This window comes from Malania oleifera, chromosome 8, assembly GCF_029873635.1.
Source record: "Malania oleifera isolate guangnan ecotype guangnan chromosome 8, ASM2987363v1, whole genome shotgun sequence".
NCBI lineage: Eukaryota > Viridiplantae > Streptophyta > Magnoliopsida > Santalales > Ximeniaceae > Malania > Malania oleifera.
In genome coordinates, this window is record NC_080424.1 from 78,493,206 (window position 1) to 78,510,356 (window position 17,151).

Here is a 17,151-nt window from a genome sequence, read left to right on the forward strand (position 1 = left end):
ATGAAAAAAAAAAGTCTTAGTTTAAAGGATATAAAAAAAAAATTTGGGATGTTGTTACCAAAACCAGAAAGATAATAATTTAATGCCGATCCTTGTTTTGATGGGAATGAAGTGGGCAGGATTACACGCCAGGTGACACCTCCTGTTACCTTGTCATCTGACCTGCTGCCCTCTCTCTCTCTCTAATATATATGTAGGGTGTTGCTCGGAAGCCCTGTACCTTGACATTTGCCATGCAATAACACGTTCAGAAAGGAACAGAGTTATCTGTGATGTTTATTTTTGATTGAAATTAATTTAATATTATTTAATTACTAGTGGAGGGAAGAAATTTTGATAGTGAATATTAAAAATAAAATTTTAAATAGTCATTAATTTAACATCTTTTAGGTTATAAATACTCTATATATATATATATATATATATATATCTAGTGTATTTGCTTGGAATCAATGTATCTTGTCAATTGTCATATACGGTTGAAGTTGCATTCATACTTAATATGATTTTTCTTTTTAGAAAGATTATAGAGTTTTGCGGTTTTTTTCTTTTATCTATAAAATTTTAGGGTCAAAGATATTAACATTTCTTAAAATTTAACAAAAAGATAGAAACATTTCTTAAGATTTTAAAAATTTTAGAGATCTCTCTTAAGGTTTCATGAGTTTCAAATATCTCTTTTGAGATTTGTCAAAAGAACACAAATTTCCTTTTGTATTTTGCAAAAAGAAAAGTCTTTTAATTTTATTTGTCCTAATTTGGTTGGTTTGTTTTAATTTGTAATCACGGTATTCTTTCGCTAAAAATGAGGGTATATTAATAAATAAATGAAGGTGTCGTCCTCTTTTAACAAAAAATAAAATAAAATAAAGTCTTTTAAGAGAATGTTCGTATTTTTTCGGCAAATCTCATAAGGGATTTGCAAAATTCTTGAAATTTCAAGAGAAATCAATAAAATTTTTGAAACCTCAGAAGATATCCTTGTCTTTTCGTAAAACCTCAAGGGAGGTTAGCATCTTTTAGCGGATAACTTAATTTAATATTATTTAATTTTTAGGGTTAATACATATACTATGGAGGTGAGGTGACAATAATGCAAAATAGTGAAGGGTGTATGATAGAATTTTTTTTGTTCATTATGCTTATTATTATTAATTAATTAATGATTTAAAATTTTTCTTTATTAAGGGTAAAATTCAACAGTACTTTTTGAATTTTTCAAACATAACACTTCATTCTTGAGTTTTTAAAAATTATCAATAAAATTCTTATATTTTAATTTTATTAATAAAATAATGTTTTTTGTTAATTAAAAAATAAATTTTACTCTCTTCTTTTATTATGACAAAAGGGTTTTGCAAGCTCCTTTTTAAAAAATAAAAAATAAAAGAATAATAGGGGATATGTATATATATTAGCAATTAGCATAATAACATTTGGCTCAGAGAAGGAAGTCACATGTGCGGAGTGACTCATGTGATCTTATGAAGGGGTGCGAGGAAGACAAGAAGGACGAGGACACGTGGCGGAAGCAAGACCTGTGGTGGCAGCTGCGGGGTAGGCATATCTTCATCGTCAGTCTCGCCCCAGTTCCTACCCAAACCCTAGACCGAAACTGTGTGCTCCTCCTGGCCCCACCCCTGGCATGGGACCCGCCCACCTCCTCCAGCCCTAAAAAACAACCACTTGAGAATATAAATATATATATATATTGAAGGTGCATGGAAATTTTACATTAATATCATTTTCTTCCTTTCATATTCAGGTAAATTTATTTATTTTATTTAATAATTTTCTTGGAAAATTATGCTAAAAGCTAAGCAAATATAATAGCTATACATAATAAAAGGCTTTTTTTTAATTAAATATTTGGGAGATCATTGGTCGATTAATTTAGGAGAATTTGGATCGAATTTTTTCTTAATAAAAGGATTAAATTATATTAATGCTAATATAAGAGAAAAAATTATGTATTTTTGTAATTACAAATAAGATATGATTAGCTTTTAACTTTTTAGCTCATGTTCACTTTTACATTTTTTAAAATAATTTGTTCACCTTTACATTGTCTATTTCTGTGAATAGTAGCCCGGGACCGGATGGGTTTGGGTCTTCTTTTTATATTACCTATTGGAAGATTATTAAAAATGATGTGATGGATGCAGTAAAAGAATTCTTCAAAGGTGATATGTTGTCTCGGTATTTTTGTTCCTCTTACATAGTGCTTATTCCTAAGGTAAAGGATCCTCAATCTTTTGATAAATTTCGGCCGATAAGCCTTTGTAATATGATCTATAAAATTTTCTCCAAAATCCTTATTGGTAAGCTTTCGTTGGTGATGAGTGATTTAATTTCTTTAGAACAAGGTGCTTTTGTAAAACGGATGAGTATTTTTGAAAATATAACGCTTACTCAAGAGATGACAAAATTATTATACAGGCGGGTGAGAGGAGGTAATATACTGCTAAAGCTTGAAATGAGGAAAGCGTATGATCAAGTGGAGTGGCAGGTGGTAGATCAGATTTTTAAGGCTCTTGGTTTTCCAAATTGATTTTGTAAGTTGATTCAGAATTGTATTTCCACTCCATGGTTTTCTGTCATGATGCATGGCACTTATAGAGGTTTTTTCAAGTCAAAAAGGGGTTTGAGGCAAGGGGATATGTTGTCGCCGTATATTTTCATCATCATGGAAGAAATTCTTTCTAAATTAATCCAAAAAAAGTTGTTTGAGAAGCAAATTTTACCATTTGCACACCTGTGTGGTGCACCTATTATATCGCATTTAATGTACGCGGATGATGTTGTTATTTTTGCTAATGCTGGAAAAAAATCTGTTAGTTAGTTAATGGAGGTGATTAAGGAGTATGAAAACTGGACTGGCCAAAGGGTGAATAAAGATAAATCAGCTATTTTTTTCTCAAACAAGTTGGGTGTTCAGAGAAAATGAGAAATTCTTCAAGAGACTGATTTTATTGAGGGTAAATTTCATTTTTATGTATTTGGGTGTGCCAATAGTGGATGGTAAATTGAAAAGCTGTCATTTTGACCCTTTAATCCAAAAAAATCAGTAAGAGAGTTGAGAGTTAGAAAAGTAGACTGTTGTCTCAAGGAGGTCGTCTTATTTTGTTGAGACATGTGCTCTCAAGTATGTCATTGCATCTGTTAGCTGTTCTAAATGTACCGAAACTGGTGATTAAAAAGATTCAAGATATGTTTGCTTCTTTTTTCTGGGGATTTTAAGGATGGAAAAGAAAAAATGAAATGGAGGGCTTGGAAGAAATTGTGTGTTCCTGTGGAGGAAGGGGGCATTGGAGTAAAGGACATTTCGGAAGTGTAATGGTCTTTATTCATGAAGTTTGGTTGGCATTTATTAACGCAAAATTCTTTATGAGCTAGATTTTTTAAAGCTAAATATGTGAAAGGAGGACATATTGCACTTTGCAGATCGCATGGATCGGATTCTTCCTTTTGGAGGAAAGTTCTGCAGGGTATGCCTGATCTGTTAAGTAAATCTAAGTGGAAGGTTAGAGAAGGAGATGTAAAATTGTGGTATGATAAGTTTCTAGATTCGGGACCTTTGTTTACAAATTGTCCAAATGGTACACAATCTCATATCAAATTAAAAGATTTGGTTATCAACAATGCGTTGGATGTGAAAAATTTGCAGAGGATTCAGGGGTTTAGTAAAGCAGATGAAGTGATGGAAAAGGTGGGAAATCTTAGAAATTCTTCGGACATTCTGTTATGACTCCCGGAAAAGGATGGCTACTTTAATAAAAAATCCACATGGGATGTTATCAGAGTTAGAGCTCCAAAATTTGATTGGGCTAAGTGGGTCTGGAACAAATGGTTACTGAAGAAAATTTATATTTGTATGTGGAAGGCTGCTTTTGAGTGCCTAAGTGTTGATGAAAAGGTGAGAAGGGTGGGGGTTTCTTTGGTTTTGGCGTGTAATTTTTGTGAGATGAGGCAATCAGAAGATTTGGAGCATGTGTTAAATAAGGGAGACCTTACTTCTGAGGTTTGGAGGAAAGTTTCAGTAGAGGTAGGTATTCCTTTCTTTAGGCAACAAAGTTGGAAAGAAAGAGTCCAAATGTGGTTTAATAGGGCTTCTAGGTTCTCTCAACTGGGTTCATTGATGGGTTTGATTCCTTATTTAGTAGTTTGGAGGCTGTGGAGAAAGAGATGTGTGGCTAGACTGAGAGGAAAATTAGAGAGTAGTACTGATGGGGTTTTAAGTAGGAATATGACAGAAATGGTTCAGTTAAAGGATGCTGATTTTCGGGTTTTGCAGAATCTGGAAGTGCAAATTGTGAATAAAAGAATCAAAACTATGCAAAGTGTACGATGGCTAAAATTAAGGCAAGGGAGGTTGAAATTAAATTTGGATGGGAGCAGTTTGGGGGACCTAGGGCCGACGGGTGGTGGTGGCATCCTTAGAGACCATACAGGTTCTTTTGTATTTGGTTTTTCAAAATATTTTGGTTCTTGTTCAAATAATGAAACTGAATTGAGAGTTATGTTAGAGGGAATAAAGATTTGCAAACAGTTGGGTCATACCTGTATCGATATTGAATGTGATTCGAATATTATAGTTAATTATATTAGAGTCAGGAAGTACTCATTATGGTATTTGTGGGATTTTTGGGAGCAGCTTATTGGTTTATTGGAGGGAGTGGATTTTTTCAATAAATCATTCGTATAAAGAAGAGAACAAAGTAGCAAATGTCTTGGCTCGACAAGGTGCTATGGGGAGAAATAGTTTGTTTACAAATAGTAATCAACTCCCTAAGGTTAGCAATGATTTGTATAAATTGAAGAAGATGGGTATGACTTATATGAGGTATGTTTAACTGATTTCCTTTTAGTTTTTGCCTATGCTTTTTGCTATTTATCTTTTATTTTGTTTTGTTGCGTGAGGTTTGTTTTGTAGGTCCTGATTTGTTTCATTTTGTTTGGACTTGTAACCCGGTTTTGGCTGGATGTTGGTGTTGTTCTTTGGGAGATTTTTAACGTTTGTCTTTTGTTATCTCTCATTGATTGTCTTGTAACCACGGTATTCCTCCGCCAAAAGTGAGGGGTTATCAATAAATAAATGGAGATACCGCCCTTCTTTAAAAATAAAAATAAAAAATATTTTTTAAAATAATTTAATACAAATTTTAATTATTAATACGGCAAAATTAATATTACTGAACTAAAGATTACATAGTTCATAATATACCGGATGACAAACGTCATAAAAATAATAATGAAACTATAGAAAATTGTTCAATTTTTAAAAAATCAGGATATGTCATATGAGGATCTCATATTGTCTATGAAAAATCAAAATTAATTACTAATTTTTATGACTAAATATATATATATATATATATATATATATATATATATAGTGCCCTCATGTTATATGTAATATTGACTAACCATTTGACTTGAAAACTTAATACTATTTTCCTTTTTCTTATTTTTGTTGAGAAGATTTATCAAAATAAAATTAAAGCTACGGCAATAAGACAATCGTCCCTCATTTGAAATTCCTTTTTATTATTATTATTTTTTAAAGTTTTAAACATAAAATGTTGTTTTATTAAATATTTGAGAAGCCATTGGTAAATTATTTTTACAATAAGTTGGATCAAATCTTTTGTTAAGGGCTAAATGATAAAATCAATGCTAATAATATAAGAAAAAATTATGTATTTTGTAATTACTAATAAGACATAATCAGCTTTTAACTTGATAGTTTATGTTCACTTAACATTAGAGCCTCAAATCTCTTAGGACTCTAAAACCCTAATCATCCTCAGTCCCACTAGATTTTAAAACTAGCTAAAACCCGCAATCTAAAATATTAGAACCTTAAACCCTAAGGCTTCAGCAGAGGCTTTGTACGCTGCTCCCTCTACAACCTTCCATGAGAAATGTGTGAGAAATTGACCGACAAAGGGGAGAGAAATTGAAACATGAACCGCCAGTTGCCCTAACACACCGCCTTCTCTCTCCCTCCCTCCTTCTAGATGTCATCTTCTGTAAATGGCCTGACACTGACAAACTCCTTTGTTTTTTTATTTTTTGCTTTTTGCTGGCTCTTCCTCACCGCTACCCTTTCTTGCTTTTTAGTTTCCACAGTGCCCCATTTATTAAACCAGCGGCCACACATCTTCAGGTGCATGCGTGTGGACCGGCCGCCGCAGATCCCTCTCCCATCCATTAATTTGATCTCCATCTCAGCTCCATCGCTGTCATATCTTGACTCTACCCCGCGCCTAGAATTTCTAAACCCAGAAGAAGATCCCTCTGCGCCGCTCAGCTCCGCCAGAGCAGTTGAAAGCTACAGCAGGAATAAGTTGAATTGAAAGAGGGAGAAGGAGAATATTTATACATATAAATAGGGGGGGATGGGGAGGGTGAAGCTTCCGATCAAGAAGATAGAGAACACGACCAACAGGCAGGTCACTTTCTCCAAGAGGAGAAATGGGCTCATCAAGAAAGCCTATGAGCTTTCTGTTCTCTGCGATGTCGACGTAGCTCTCATCATGTTCTCTCCCTCCGGCAGACTCAGCCACTTCGCCGGCGCCAAAAGGTCTGCTACCTCAGCTCCCCGAAATGAATCAAACTAATTAATGCCCCGCTGAGTTCCTTTCCTCATCAGGAGAAAAAAATTGGAAATAAGTTTATTTTCTCTCAATGAAATTTTTTGATCAGGCAGGAGTTGGTGCTAAGTGTTTGCCTGCTTAATTGGTAACATATACATCTTTTTTTTCTTTTTTTTGAAGCATGGAAGATACACTAGAAAGGTTTCTAAATCTTCCGGAGCAGGACCGAGGACGGTGAGGCGATCTTAATTCTTCGGGTTTTGAATTAATTAATATGTGAAGCTTCTTATTTGATTATTTTATTTTTCTTTTTTGTTCATAGTTCTGACAAATTTTTTGTTTTTTTTTTGGGTTTTCGAAATGAAGGATGCATAATCAAGAGGTAAATAAATTTGTATTAGAGATTAATGAATTTTTTTTTACCTTGTTTAGGATTTTCTTCATTTAGGATTTTAATAATCTAAGATTCTCTATTAATCTGTAGTATCTTGAGAGAGTAATTCGAAAGTTAAAGTGCATACCGGATCAATCTTATCAAGCAACAACCAGGTTGATTTAATGTCCCCTGTTTATATATTTTAGTTTTATAATAATTTCACCATTTGCAATAGTCTCATTAATCATTTTATGACGTGAATGAATGAAACAGCCCATTGAATGACGTTCATTCTCAAATCGAGGTATATATTTGAAACATAAACTTCTAGTTTTCATTTATTAAAGTATTTTTTTCATCATCTTTCTATATTTGCTAATAATAAATGGTCAAAGCTAATTATATCTCTGAAAAATTTTACAGAGCATTCAACAAGAAATCTTTAAAAGCAAGTGCCAATTGGAGGAAATGGAGAACCGACTTAAGTATGCTGTATTTGAAGATAAATTGAATTAGGACTTATTTTTTATGCTTAACCATAATAGTAACATTCTAATAATGCATTCAACTTTCTTTTCAAGGGTTTTCGAAGGTGATCCTTTAGAAATCATGACAGTAGATGAGGCCGACTACCGGCAACATATCCTTGAGGATACCTTGGAGCAAGTACGAGTGCGCAAAGTACAATCTCCATAGCTCTTTTAAAAATCCACTCTTCGATCTATCATTACATTGACCATACATACCATAAACATATATTTCATACCACTAGCTAGTTCTTGAGAACTCACAAAGTTTCATTGTATTTGCAGCAAGTTTTGATGGAAAAGTTCGATCCTTCTGATGGACAACAAATTTCTCAGGCACTTCTAAACATCTTCTCTCTCGTGAATTAATTCAACCTTATCAACAACAAAAATTTGAAACAAAGAAGTGTGCCAAAAGAGATAAATACAATCTAAGGAAAAAGGCAAACAAACTGGCCAACTAAAGTATATGTTTTGCTTGCTATTGTAATTTAGGTATCCGAGTTGCCCCCCGATACCGTAAATATGGACGGTATGATCGATATCGCTGGAAATCCAAGTAATATCATGGTTTGGCCACCACCAGGGAGAGACCCACAAGTCCCATTTCTAAATTTCTTGGATACGAATGGCTTTCTTCCCATGAGGTGCTTACATTTAACTCATTACTTTGGAGAATCCGACGAGTATTTTATTAGGAATAAGGATAGTTCTAAAGATGACATGAACAGTCCAATCCCTGATATTTAGAACTTCCTTTATACGAAATTTAAATTTTAAACAAAAAGTTGTTGCTTCTTGTTCTCATTTACTATTTATTCTTTTTTCATTACTTACGTTTATTTGTGGGGGGTTGGGGGTGAAGAGATCAACCGCAGGCAATGGGTGAAGTCTTCCCGCCGACATCGGTTCTCCTTCATGAGCAAAATCTGCATCCTGATGATGGGAGGAGCGCCGGCGGCCGGTTGGAGGATGACGGCGGCATACAGGGTCAGTTCAGGCACGTCATCGACGGCAACCCATCTCCATGGACCGATGAACTTTGCTGTCAAGCAGGTACTTCCCATATCTTTTCATCTTTTGGGTCTCTGGATATGCTTTATTGCTTGTATGTATAAACTGTAAATCAAACTAGTTAGGCTACTTTTGGATTTTGAGAAAAGGAAAGAAAAAAGAGAGAAAATAATGAGGAAACTTTATTTTTTTATTTTTCAAATAAAATTTTGTTGTAATATGATTAATTTTTTTTAAAAAAAATGAAATGTTAATTGTGTGTGTGATTAACTCTTTTTTATCATTGATTTGTTATCTGATTATTCTTTTGTATTTTTGTTGTTTTTTAATGCTTTCAAAGTTCCAAACATGTTTAAGGGTATAGATATTTTCCTAATATATATATATATATATATATATATATATTTCCATTACAAATACTGCAAATTAAAGTAAGACTACTTTGGATTTTGAAAAAAGAAAGAAAAAGAGAGGAAATTAAGAGAATTTCCAAAATTCTAATTTAATCAATTCCCACATTTAACTTAACCCCAAAACATTCCCAAAAATCTAATTTAACCAATTCCCCACAATTTAACTTAATCCCCAAAATTTGATATAATCAAATACTACATTTAATAATCACATATTATAATTTAACTGGTTGAATTTCTAAAATAACTAATATAATTTATTCTCCTTACCTTATCTCAAAAGTAGTGTCTACGACGCTCAAATCGTGAATCGACTTCGGTTAAAATGTTGGTGGTCGAATTTGGAACGCAAGGATACTTCTTGTTCTTCAATCAGTATACGATTCGCGCCGAAGAAATTGAGGAGAGAGAAAGTGGATTTGAGAAGAGAGAGAAATGGGATTTGAGGATAGAGAAATGGGGAATGCTCACGGTTTTGTGGGGGGGGGGGGTTAAGCTTCAGGAGAGTTATACTTTTGTATATATATATATATATATACTTACATATTACTTTATCCTTATATATAATTTAATCAATTTAATTTTTTTAATACTATTCATTTTATTTGCTTATGTAATATAATAATTTTTTTTTTTGAGGTCGTTACATTCTGCCCCTTCATCACAATTATGGCACTCTTACATTCATTAACTCACTTGTAGACTTGTAACTAAACCCATTATAGTCTAAAGTGCCCAATGAAATTAGATTTTTCCTTAACTCTGGTATATGCCTAACATCACATAACGTTCTCACAACACCATCAAACATCTTAATTCTCATATTCCCTATTTCGAAAGTTTTACATGAAGCATCATTTCCCATGAAAAGAGAACTAGAATTTACTAACTTGTAGGAGGTGAACCAATCTTTGTTTGGTGTCATGTTATAAAAGCACACCGAATATAACATCCAATAATTCCTAAGACAATCTGAATCGGAAGAAACCGAAAGCATATCACCATCACTGCTCTCCGAGTCTCCTTTTTCTACTACATTCGCAAGTTTTGAGGAACCCTTTTTATTTTTTGCATTCCCCTTCTTCACGTCAGGACAATCTCGTTTTATGTGCCCCTTTTTTTCTCACACTTAAAACACCATATGCCCTTCCTCTTCCTAGAACTTGACCAATATTTATTATTACTTGATGCGCTCCGAAATTTGCTTCTTCCACGTTCCTAGTTACCCTTCACCATAATCCTTTTGCCTTGTAGATTCTCATCGCTAGCTTTCTTCCTCTAATGAAAACCTAAAAGAGCACTTGTGATCTCCTCCAATTCGAGAGTTTCCTTTCCCCACATTAGAGTTGTAACCAAATTCTCATACGTAGAAACGCAGGTAGGGAATTTCGTAGCATTAACGTCTTGTCGTCGCCTTTGAACTTCACATAAACTCGCTTCAGATCACTGATGATCTAATTGAATACGTTGAGGTGTTGGTTCATATTTGAACCCTCTAACATCTTAAGCTCAACCATACAGTTTCTGTTTAAGATAGAACTTGTTTGTCAATGACTTGGACATATATCGACTTTCCAGTTTTAGCCAAACTACCATCGACGATTCCTCATCCATGACATGATGCATCACATCATCAGCCAGATAGAGCCTGATAGTCGCCACAACTTTCACTTCCAATTCCTTCTAACTCATGTCGTCTATGCCTTCTAACTGCCTTTCGTATAATGCCTTCACCATACCCTACTGCACTAACAAATCCTTAACCCTCCTTTGTCATAGTCCAAAATTTTCCAATATGTTGAACTTGACAATGTCGAACTTTGCAGAAGAAATCTCAGCCATTATAACTAATAGTTCTGATACCAATTTTTTGTGCAAATTAATGTGCAGTGAAACCCTAGATTGTGCCATGTAGCAACTAACAATGAACAATATGGAAACAAAATCACATAGAAAATAAGGAAAGCAAATAAACAATGACAGTAGAATTAACGTAGTTCGGCAGAATTCCTACGTCCACGGGAGTAAGCAGCGACTAAAATTCACTATCTATAAAAACCAAGGTTACAACATTGTATTTGTGCTAACCCTACTTGTTCAAAGGGATTAGAAAGTTTGATAAATACCTCTGTATCAATCCCCAAAGGATTTGCCTCCGAATCCCCAACATCATCCCAATTCAAAATTCAAAACAGCACCAAACAAAATCAATGACGGTTTCCTACTGAGACTGAAACTGTTGATGGTTTTAAACAAAACGTCGACAGTTTCTTTCTAAGCTTGTGTTATTTGTGGCTCTTATACTTCTATTTTGACAAGAAAAGAAGGAATGAGGAAAAACATGAATGGGGTAGCACAGTAGGAGGACAATAGGCCTATGCTCGTCGATGAGGGAATAGCAGAGGTTCGTCGACGAAGGCTCTGAAGCTCGTCGATGAATAATTACCAAGAGTAGGAAAATTTAGACTTCTAGAATCGTCGACGAGAGCACTATATTCGTCGACGAAGGTTCTTCTTGGTCTCATCGATGAAGCCCCTGTATCTATCGACGAGGGGTGCCTAGGCTGCGACAGTTTTTTGAAATTTTGAATGTTTGAACATTCGGTAGTTGGGCAAACAGGGGGAAACCTCTGAGGAAACTCTATATATGTCATCTGGGCATATTTTAGAGTGAGGGTGATCATTATTTAAGTGTATTGTGTACATTGTGATTTCCATAGAGAAATTTGTGTGCCTTTTGCTTCCGTAAATGTAGACTTTTCCGAACCACGTAAATCTTTGTGTTGTTGTTTTTTATTGGTTGTGTTATTTATTTCCTGTTGTTTATTCCACTATGTAATTTCATTATTTGATCCATTTCACAACAAATTGGTATCAGAGCGATTGTTATTATGGCATTGGGATCGTCTTATGCAAGATTTGACGTTATCAAATTTGATGGAATCGAAAACTTTGGTTTGTGGTAGAGGAGAGTAAAGGATATTCTTGTGCAATAGGGAATGACTAAGGCTTTACTTGGTGTTCAATCGGTTGGAATGGATAAGGCAACATAGAGAGAATTAGAAGCAAAAGTCGTTTCTACAATACGCTTGTGTTTGGCCGATGAAGTTCTCTATCATGTGGTAGAGGAGGATTCTCCGGCAGCTGTTTGGCGAAAGCTTGAAAGCCGGTATATGTCTAAATCCTTGTCAAACAAACTTTTTCTTAAGCAAAAATTGTATTGGCTTAAGATGATTGAGGGTTCGGATTTGAACCAACATATCAACATTTTTAATCAAATCGTAAGTGATTTGGCACGTGTTGATGTATCATTTGAGGATGAAAATAAAGCAGTGATGCTATTAAATTCCCTTCCTACATCTCAAGCTTATGAAAATTTTGTTACAACTCTTACATGGGGCAAAGATAATCTAAATTTGGAAGAAGTGACAAGTGCATTGCTTGGTTTTCATCAAAGAATGGTAATTAGCAATGAAGCTTCACAGGGTGAAGGACTTGTTGTAAAAGGCAATCAAGAACATGGGAGACGTAAGTCCAAAGGAAAATCTCAGTTGTAGTCCGGGAAGAAGAAGAAGGACGTGAAATGCTTTAAGTGCGGTGAAATCAGGCACAAAAGGTCAGAATGTTTGGAGTGGAAGAAAGGGAATTCTGAAAATCAGCAAGGTTCGTCAAAATCTGCGTGTGTAGTGGAAGGAGATTCAAAATGCAGTGATGGAGATATGATGTGTATTTCGTTGGGTTCGGAGTGCCTCATAGAAGACGACTCTTAGATTCTAGATACCGGATGCTCTTATCACATGACAGCAAACATAAAATGGTTTTGACACCTACAGGCCAGTCAATAGTTGTGTTTTGATGGGAAATAATATTTCATGCAAAATACTTGGTATTGGAGATATAAAATTAAAAATGTATGATGGTGTTGTAAGAACTATATATGATGTAAGGTGTGTGGAGGGTCTAGGAAAGAGTGTTATTTCATTGGGTATGTTAGACTGTAACGAGTATATTTACGAGTCTGAAAAAGTAGAAATGAAGGTATGTGAAGGCGATTCGATAGTGATGAAGGGAGAAAAGATAGAGGGAAATATTTATGTACTGCAGGGTGTTACAGTTGTATGTGGAGATGTAGTCGTTGAATCCGAATCAGTTATTTCGTGGTATATGCAGTTGAAGCATATGGGTGACTACATATATTCAGATGTTTGGGAACCGATAATGATAACATCAAAGGAGAGATATATGTATTTTGTGAGTTTATCACAAAGGGTTGGTGTACTTCATCCAGTGGCTGAGGTGGAGAACTAGACTGGGAGAGAAATCCTTATGTTAGACATAGGGGACTGAGTATGCTAGTTTCATTCAATAATTTTTGTGAGCAGGGCAGGTTATATGCAGGGCTTGTAAGGTACTTCTTAGTGAAATTAGTGAGTATGACGCGTTTCTCGAGTAATCGATCGCCGAAGGTATCAATAGATGGGAAAGTTGCAAGTGAATTGTGGGCATGTTTTTGTAGTAGACTACTCGGTTGTGAGTGGATGTCCACTGGTGCACTATTCTAGTGATGGAGGATCTAGGCTTGTTGTTTTTTTCCTGATAGTACATCTTTCTTTATTCACTAAGAAAGGAGGACGCAAACTAGGTGATCCTGTGGCAAACAAATGGGTGATTGAGGACATGACTTTTTGTTGATAAAGTCATGGGGCAGCGTACTCAGGTAAAGGAAAAGAAACAGAACTGCCAGAAAACTACTGCAGTAGCAATTATGTTATTCAAGTGGAGTCAGGGACTCAGGGCAGAAAAGTGGGGAGTTCTAACTCCGGTTAACAATATCATAGATTAAATGGGCTTGTGACGCAGGTGGAGCAACAGACTCAGGGCAGAGATGACATTGGTCATATTGCAAGAGTTTCAGCTCGGGAGATTCACAGAATCACGGTAAGCTCATGTGCACTATCATACCACCACTCAAGTGTGTGAGGTGGTGAGGCTTCCAATATGGAAGAGGGTGATAAGATGCAGTGGAGTGATATGTTTGTTGTGTATGAATGACATGTTATTAGCTGGAAATGCTTTAATCGAGGCTTTAATAAGTTGGAAACTCTGTTGAAAGGTTTTGACATGAATGTATTGGGTACGACCAAGATTGGTCTTGGTTTGTTGATTTACATGACAAAGCTGCAGGGAGATTGGTATTATCTCATGGTGGCTTTGTGGATGAAACCATAGGGAGACTTTGCTTACCATCTCAAGGGGTTTCTGTGGAGAATCGTTATGAAATGTTTACCACTCAGTACCCAAGGACGGGCTGTGATGTCCAGGATATGTCAAAGGTCATCCATGATTGTGTAAATGGGATGTTTCAGCAAGCAATAGAGTGGACCGTTAGTTGTGAGATTTGTTGAAAACTATGCAGGAGGCTTTGGTAATATAAGGCTTGCAGCAGTGTTTGTTTACTATTGTTGGAAGCCTAGGGTGAAGTCTTTGGGTGATTAATCTACAACTGCATCGGGGTTGATTGTGGGAGCTAAAGCTGCCATCGGTAAGTTTAAGCAATATTGCTTGGACTTGGTATTTGTCTCCAAGTGTTAGAAGGGAGACATAACCCAACCAGGCGTTTTTAAGTTCAAAGTAAAGCATTTCATGTTTTGAGATTCTCCTAAGGAGCGTATAATCACCAAGGTGGAGATTGTTATTTGTGACTCTTATACTTCTGTTTTGATAAGCAAAGAAGGAAGGAGGAAAAACATGAAGGGGGTGGCACAACAGGACTCGTAAACGAAGGGTCTATGCTCATCGACGAGGGAACAGCAGAGGTTTGTCGATGAAGGCTCTGAAGCTCATCACCGAATAATTATCGAGAGCAATAAAATTTAGGCTTTTGGGATCGTCGACGAGAGCACTGTATTCGTCGACGAAGGTTCTTCTTGGTCTCGTCGATGAAGCCCTTGTGTTTGTCGACAATGAGCGCCTAGGCTATAGCAATTTTCTGAAATTTTGAATTTTTAAACATTGGGTGGTTAGGCAAACGGGGGAAACCTCCGAAGAAACTCTATATATGTCAGCTTGGCATATATTGGGAGTGAGGGTGATCATTATTAAAGTGTATTGTGTACATTGTGATTTCCATAGTGAAATTTGTGTGTCTTTTGCTTCTGTGGATGTAGGTTTTGTCGAACCATGTAAATCTTTGTGTTATTGTTCTTATTGGCTATGTTATTTATTTCCTGTTGTTTATTCTGCTATGTAATTTCATTATACAATCCATTTCACAACAGCCTGAACCATCGATGTAATCATCGATCAAACCATTGACTGTTTCTTCCTGCAGACCAGCTTCTTTATTTTTCTTCAGCATGTGCTTTCTTTGCATATGTGTTCCACTCAATATAAGTCACACACTACAACACTGAAGTAAAATATGTTTTAATTATCACTTCCAAATTAAGTAAGATAACTTTATTTTGCTATATCATTTTGGAATTGTAACAGGTATATTTATATTTTCTAAAAAGTATATTGAGATTGAGTTGATTATAATTTTACAAAAATTGTTTCATTTTTGCAACTAGAAATGATGTCGTAAATGTAGATTTTATCTTATTCATGGTTTTGACCGATTAATCAAACACATAACAACTAGGAGCTCTGTGTTGTAATTTTTTTTTTTTTTTTGTATTTTACTGTATGTGTGTGCAACAAAATTATATAAAGCAAGTAAAATGATATAACATACTATTTAATATTTAGGTGTAATGTTGTAGTGTGTATTAATATTAGTACTTTGCGCTAATTAAGTTACTTCATTAGTCATTTTTTAAGCATTTATTTTCTTCTGACAGGAAATGGGCCTTTTAATAACTCACAACATAGAGGGAGAGCGCTTGTTGAAATCTTGTTATCTCAATTAAACTCGTGAATTATCGATGCAAAGTCCAAATAAGAATCGCAAGATCAGGCATGACACAAGCACTTTTTCTTTTTTCTTTTTTTCTTTTTCAATCAAATGTGATAACATGATATTATATATAGATGTTTTAATTTGTTGTAGATGGCATTAACTGCCACATCATACTATTTTCTTGAATGTTGAAGCCTTAAAAGAGCATGATATGTATCTTGGAATAATTGTTTGCAAATCATTTATGTTTTGATCTTGTTAGATAGTGTAACTTACAAGTTCTAATGATTTAAATTGCTTTATTGGCATAAAAATTTAAAATTTAAACATTGAATGCCTTTATTGGCATTGAAGACTAGTTATATATATCTTTGAGATTATCTCACTTCAAATATTTGTGTAGTGTTTTTCTTTGTTGTTGATGGCATTAATTGCCATATTGTCGTTTTCTTGAATGTTGAAGCCTTTAAAGAGTACGATATGTATCTTGGAATAACTGTCTGCAAATTGTTTATGTTTTGATCCTGTTAGATAGCATAATTTACAAGTTCTAATGATTTAAATTACTTTATTGGCATAAAAATTTAAAATTTAAATATTGAATGTCTTTTATTGACTTTGCCTCATGAAGACTAGTTATATATACTTTTGGGATTATCTCACTTCCAATATTTATGTAATTGTTTTTTCCCTATTGACTGCATTAATTGCACAATGTACTGTTTTCTTAAATGTTTTTTTTTTTTTTTATAAATAAAATGGTAACTTCATTAAAAAGAGGAGACAAGCAAGCAGCTTGGGCCCTCCGAACAAGGAAAGAAAACAGAGGTGGGAGCGGTGAGTGAGATTACCCTCCCAAATCGGTAAAAATATGACAAATCACTTCCCAATCTAAGCATGACAACGAGGTATTAGACCTAATTCAATGGAACAAATTTGATAAACATCAGTCATACGCTATTAAGGCTGTGGAGCATGAGGGTATGATATGTATTTTGGAATAACTATATGCAAATTGTTAATGTTTTGATCTTGTTAGATAACATATCTTACAAGTTCTAATGATTTAAATTACTTTATTAATATTGGCTTAAAATGTTAAAATTCAAACATTGAATGTCTTTATTGACATTGCTTCAAGAAGACTAGTTATATATATCTTTGGGATTATCTCACTTCTAATATTTGTATAATGATTTTCTATGTTGTTGATAGCATTAACTGTCACATCGTACTGTTTTCTTGAATGTTGAAGCTTTAAAAGAGTATTTATATGTATCTTATATGTATCTTGAATTAACTGTTTGTAAAATCGTTTAGG

At 34.6% G+C, this 17,151-nt stretch overlaps 1 protein-coding gene across 4 annotated transcripts; it reads left to right on the top strand.

Moving 5' to 3' along the window:
- Positions 1 to 6,049: 6,049 nt before the first annotated feature.
- On the top strand, positions 6,050 to 16,068 carry LOC131162096 (agamous-like MADS-box protein AGL104). 4 transcript variants are annotated; one of them, XM_058118249.1, is made up of 11 exons: positions 6,050 to 6,586; positions 6,780 to 6,833; positions 6,966 to 6,981; positions 7,084 to 7,148; positions 7,249 to 7,279; positions 7,399 to 7,460; positions 7,557 to 7,656; positions 7,788 to 7,838; positions 7,998 to 8,149; positions 8,381 to 8,558; positions 15,772 to 16,068. In XM_058118249.1, the coding sequence occupies exons 1-11, from the start codon at positions 6,402 to 6,404 to the stop codon at positions 15,838 to 15,840; spliced, it is 963 nt and encodes a 320-aa protein (XP_057974232.1). In that variant the 5' UTR covers positions 6,050 to 6,401; the 3' UTR covers positions 15,841 to 16,068. The 4 variants fall into 4 exon arrangements, with proteins under 4 accessions (XP_057974232.1, XP_057974230.1, XP_057974231.1 ...); XM_058118247.1 differs by having other exon boundaries at positions 6,052 to 6,586; positions 8,368 to 8,558; XM_058118248.1 differs by having other exon boundaries at positions 6,052 to 6,586; positions 7,557 to 7,641; positions 8,368 to 8,558.
- Positions 16,069 to 17,151: the final 1,083 nt, after the last annotated feature.

Coding starts and splice junctions, on each gene's coding strand:
- LOC131162096 (XM_058118247.1), top strand. CDS start 6,402: ATGGGGAGGGTGAAGCTTCCGATCAAGAAGATAGAGAACACGACCAAC. Junction 8,150..8,367: donor AATGGCTTTCTTCCCATGAG/GTGCTTACATTT, acceptor TTGGGGGTGAAG/AGATCAACCGCAGGCAATGG. Junction 8,559..15,771: donor TGAACTTTGCTGTCAAGCAG/GTACTTCCCATA, acceptor TTCTTCTGACAG/GAAATGGGCCTTTTAATAAC.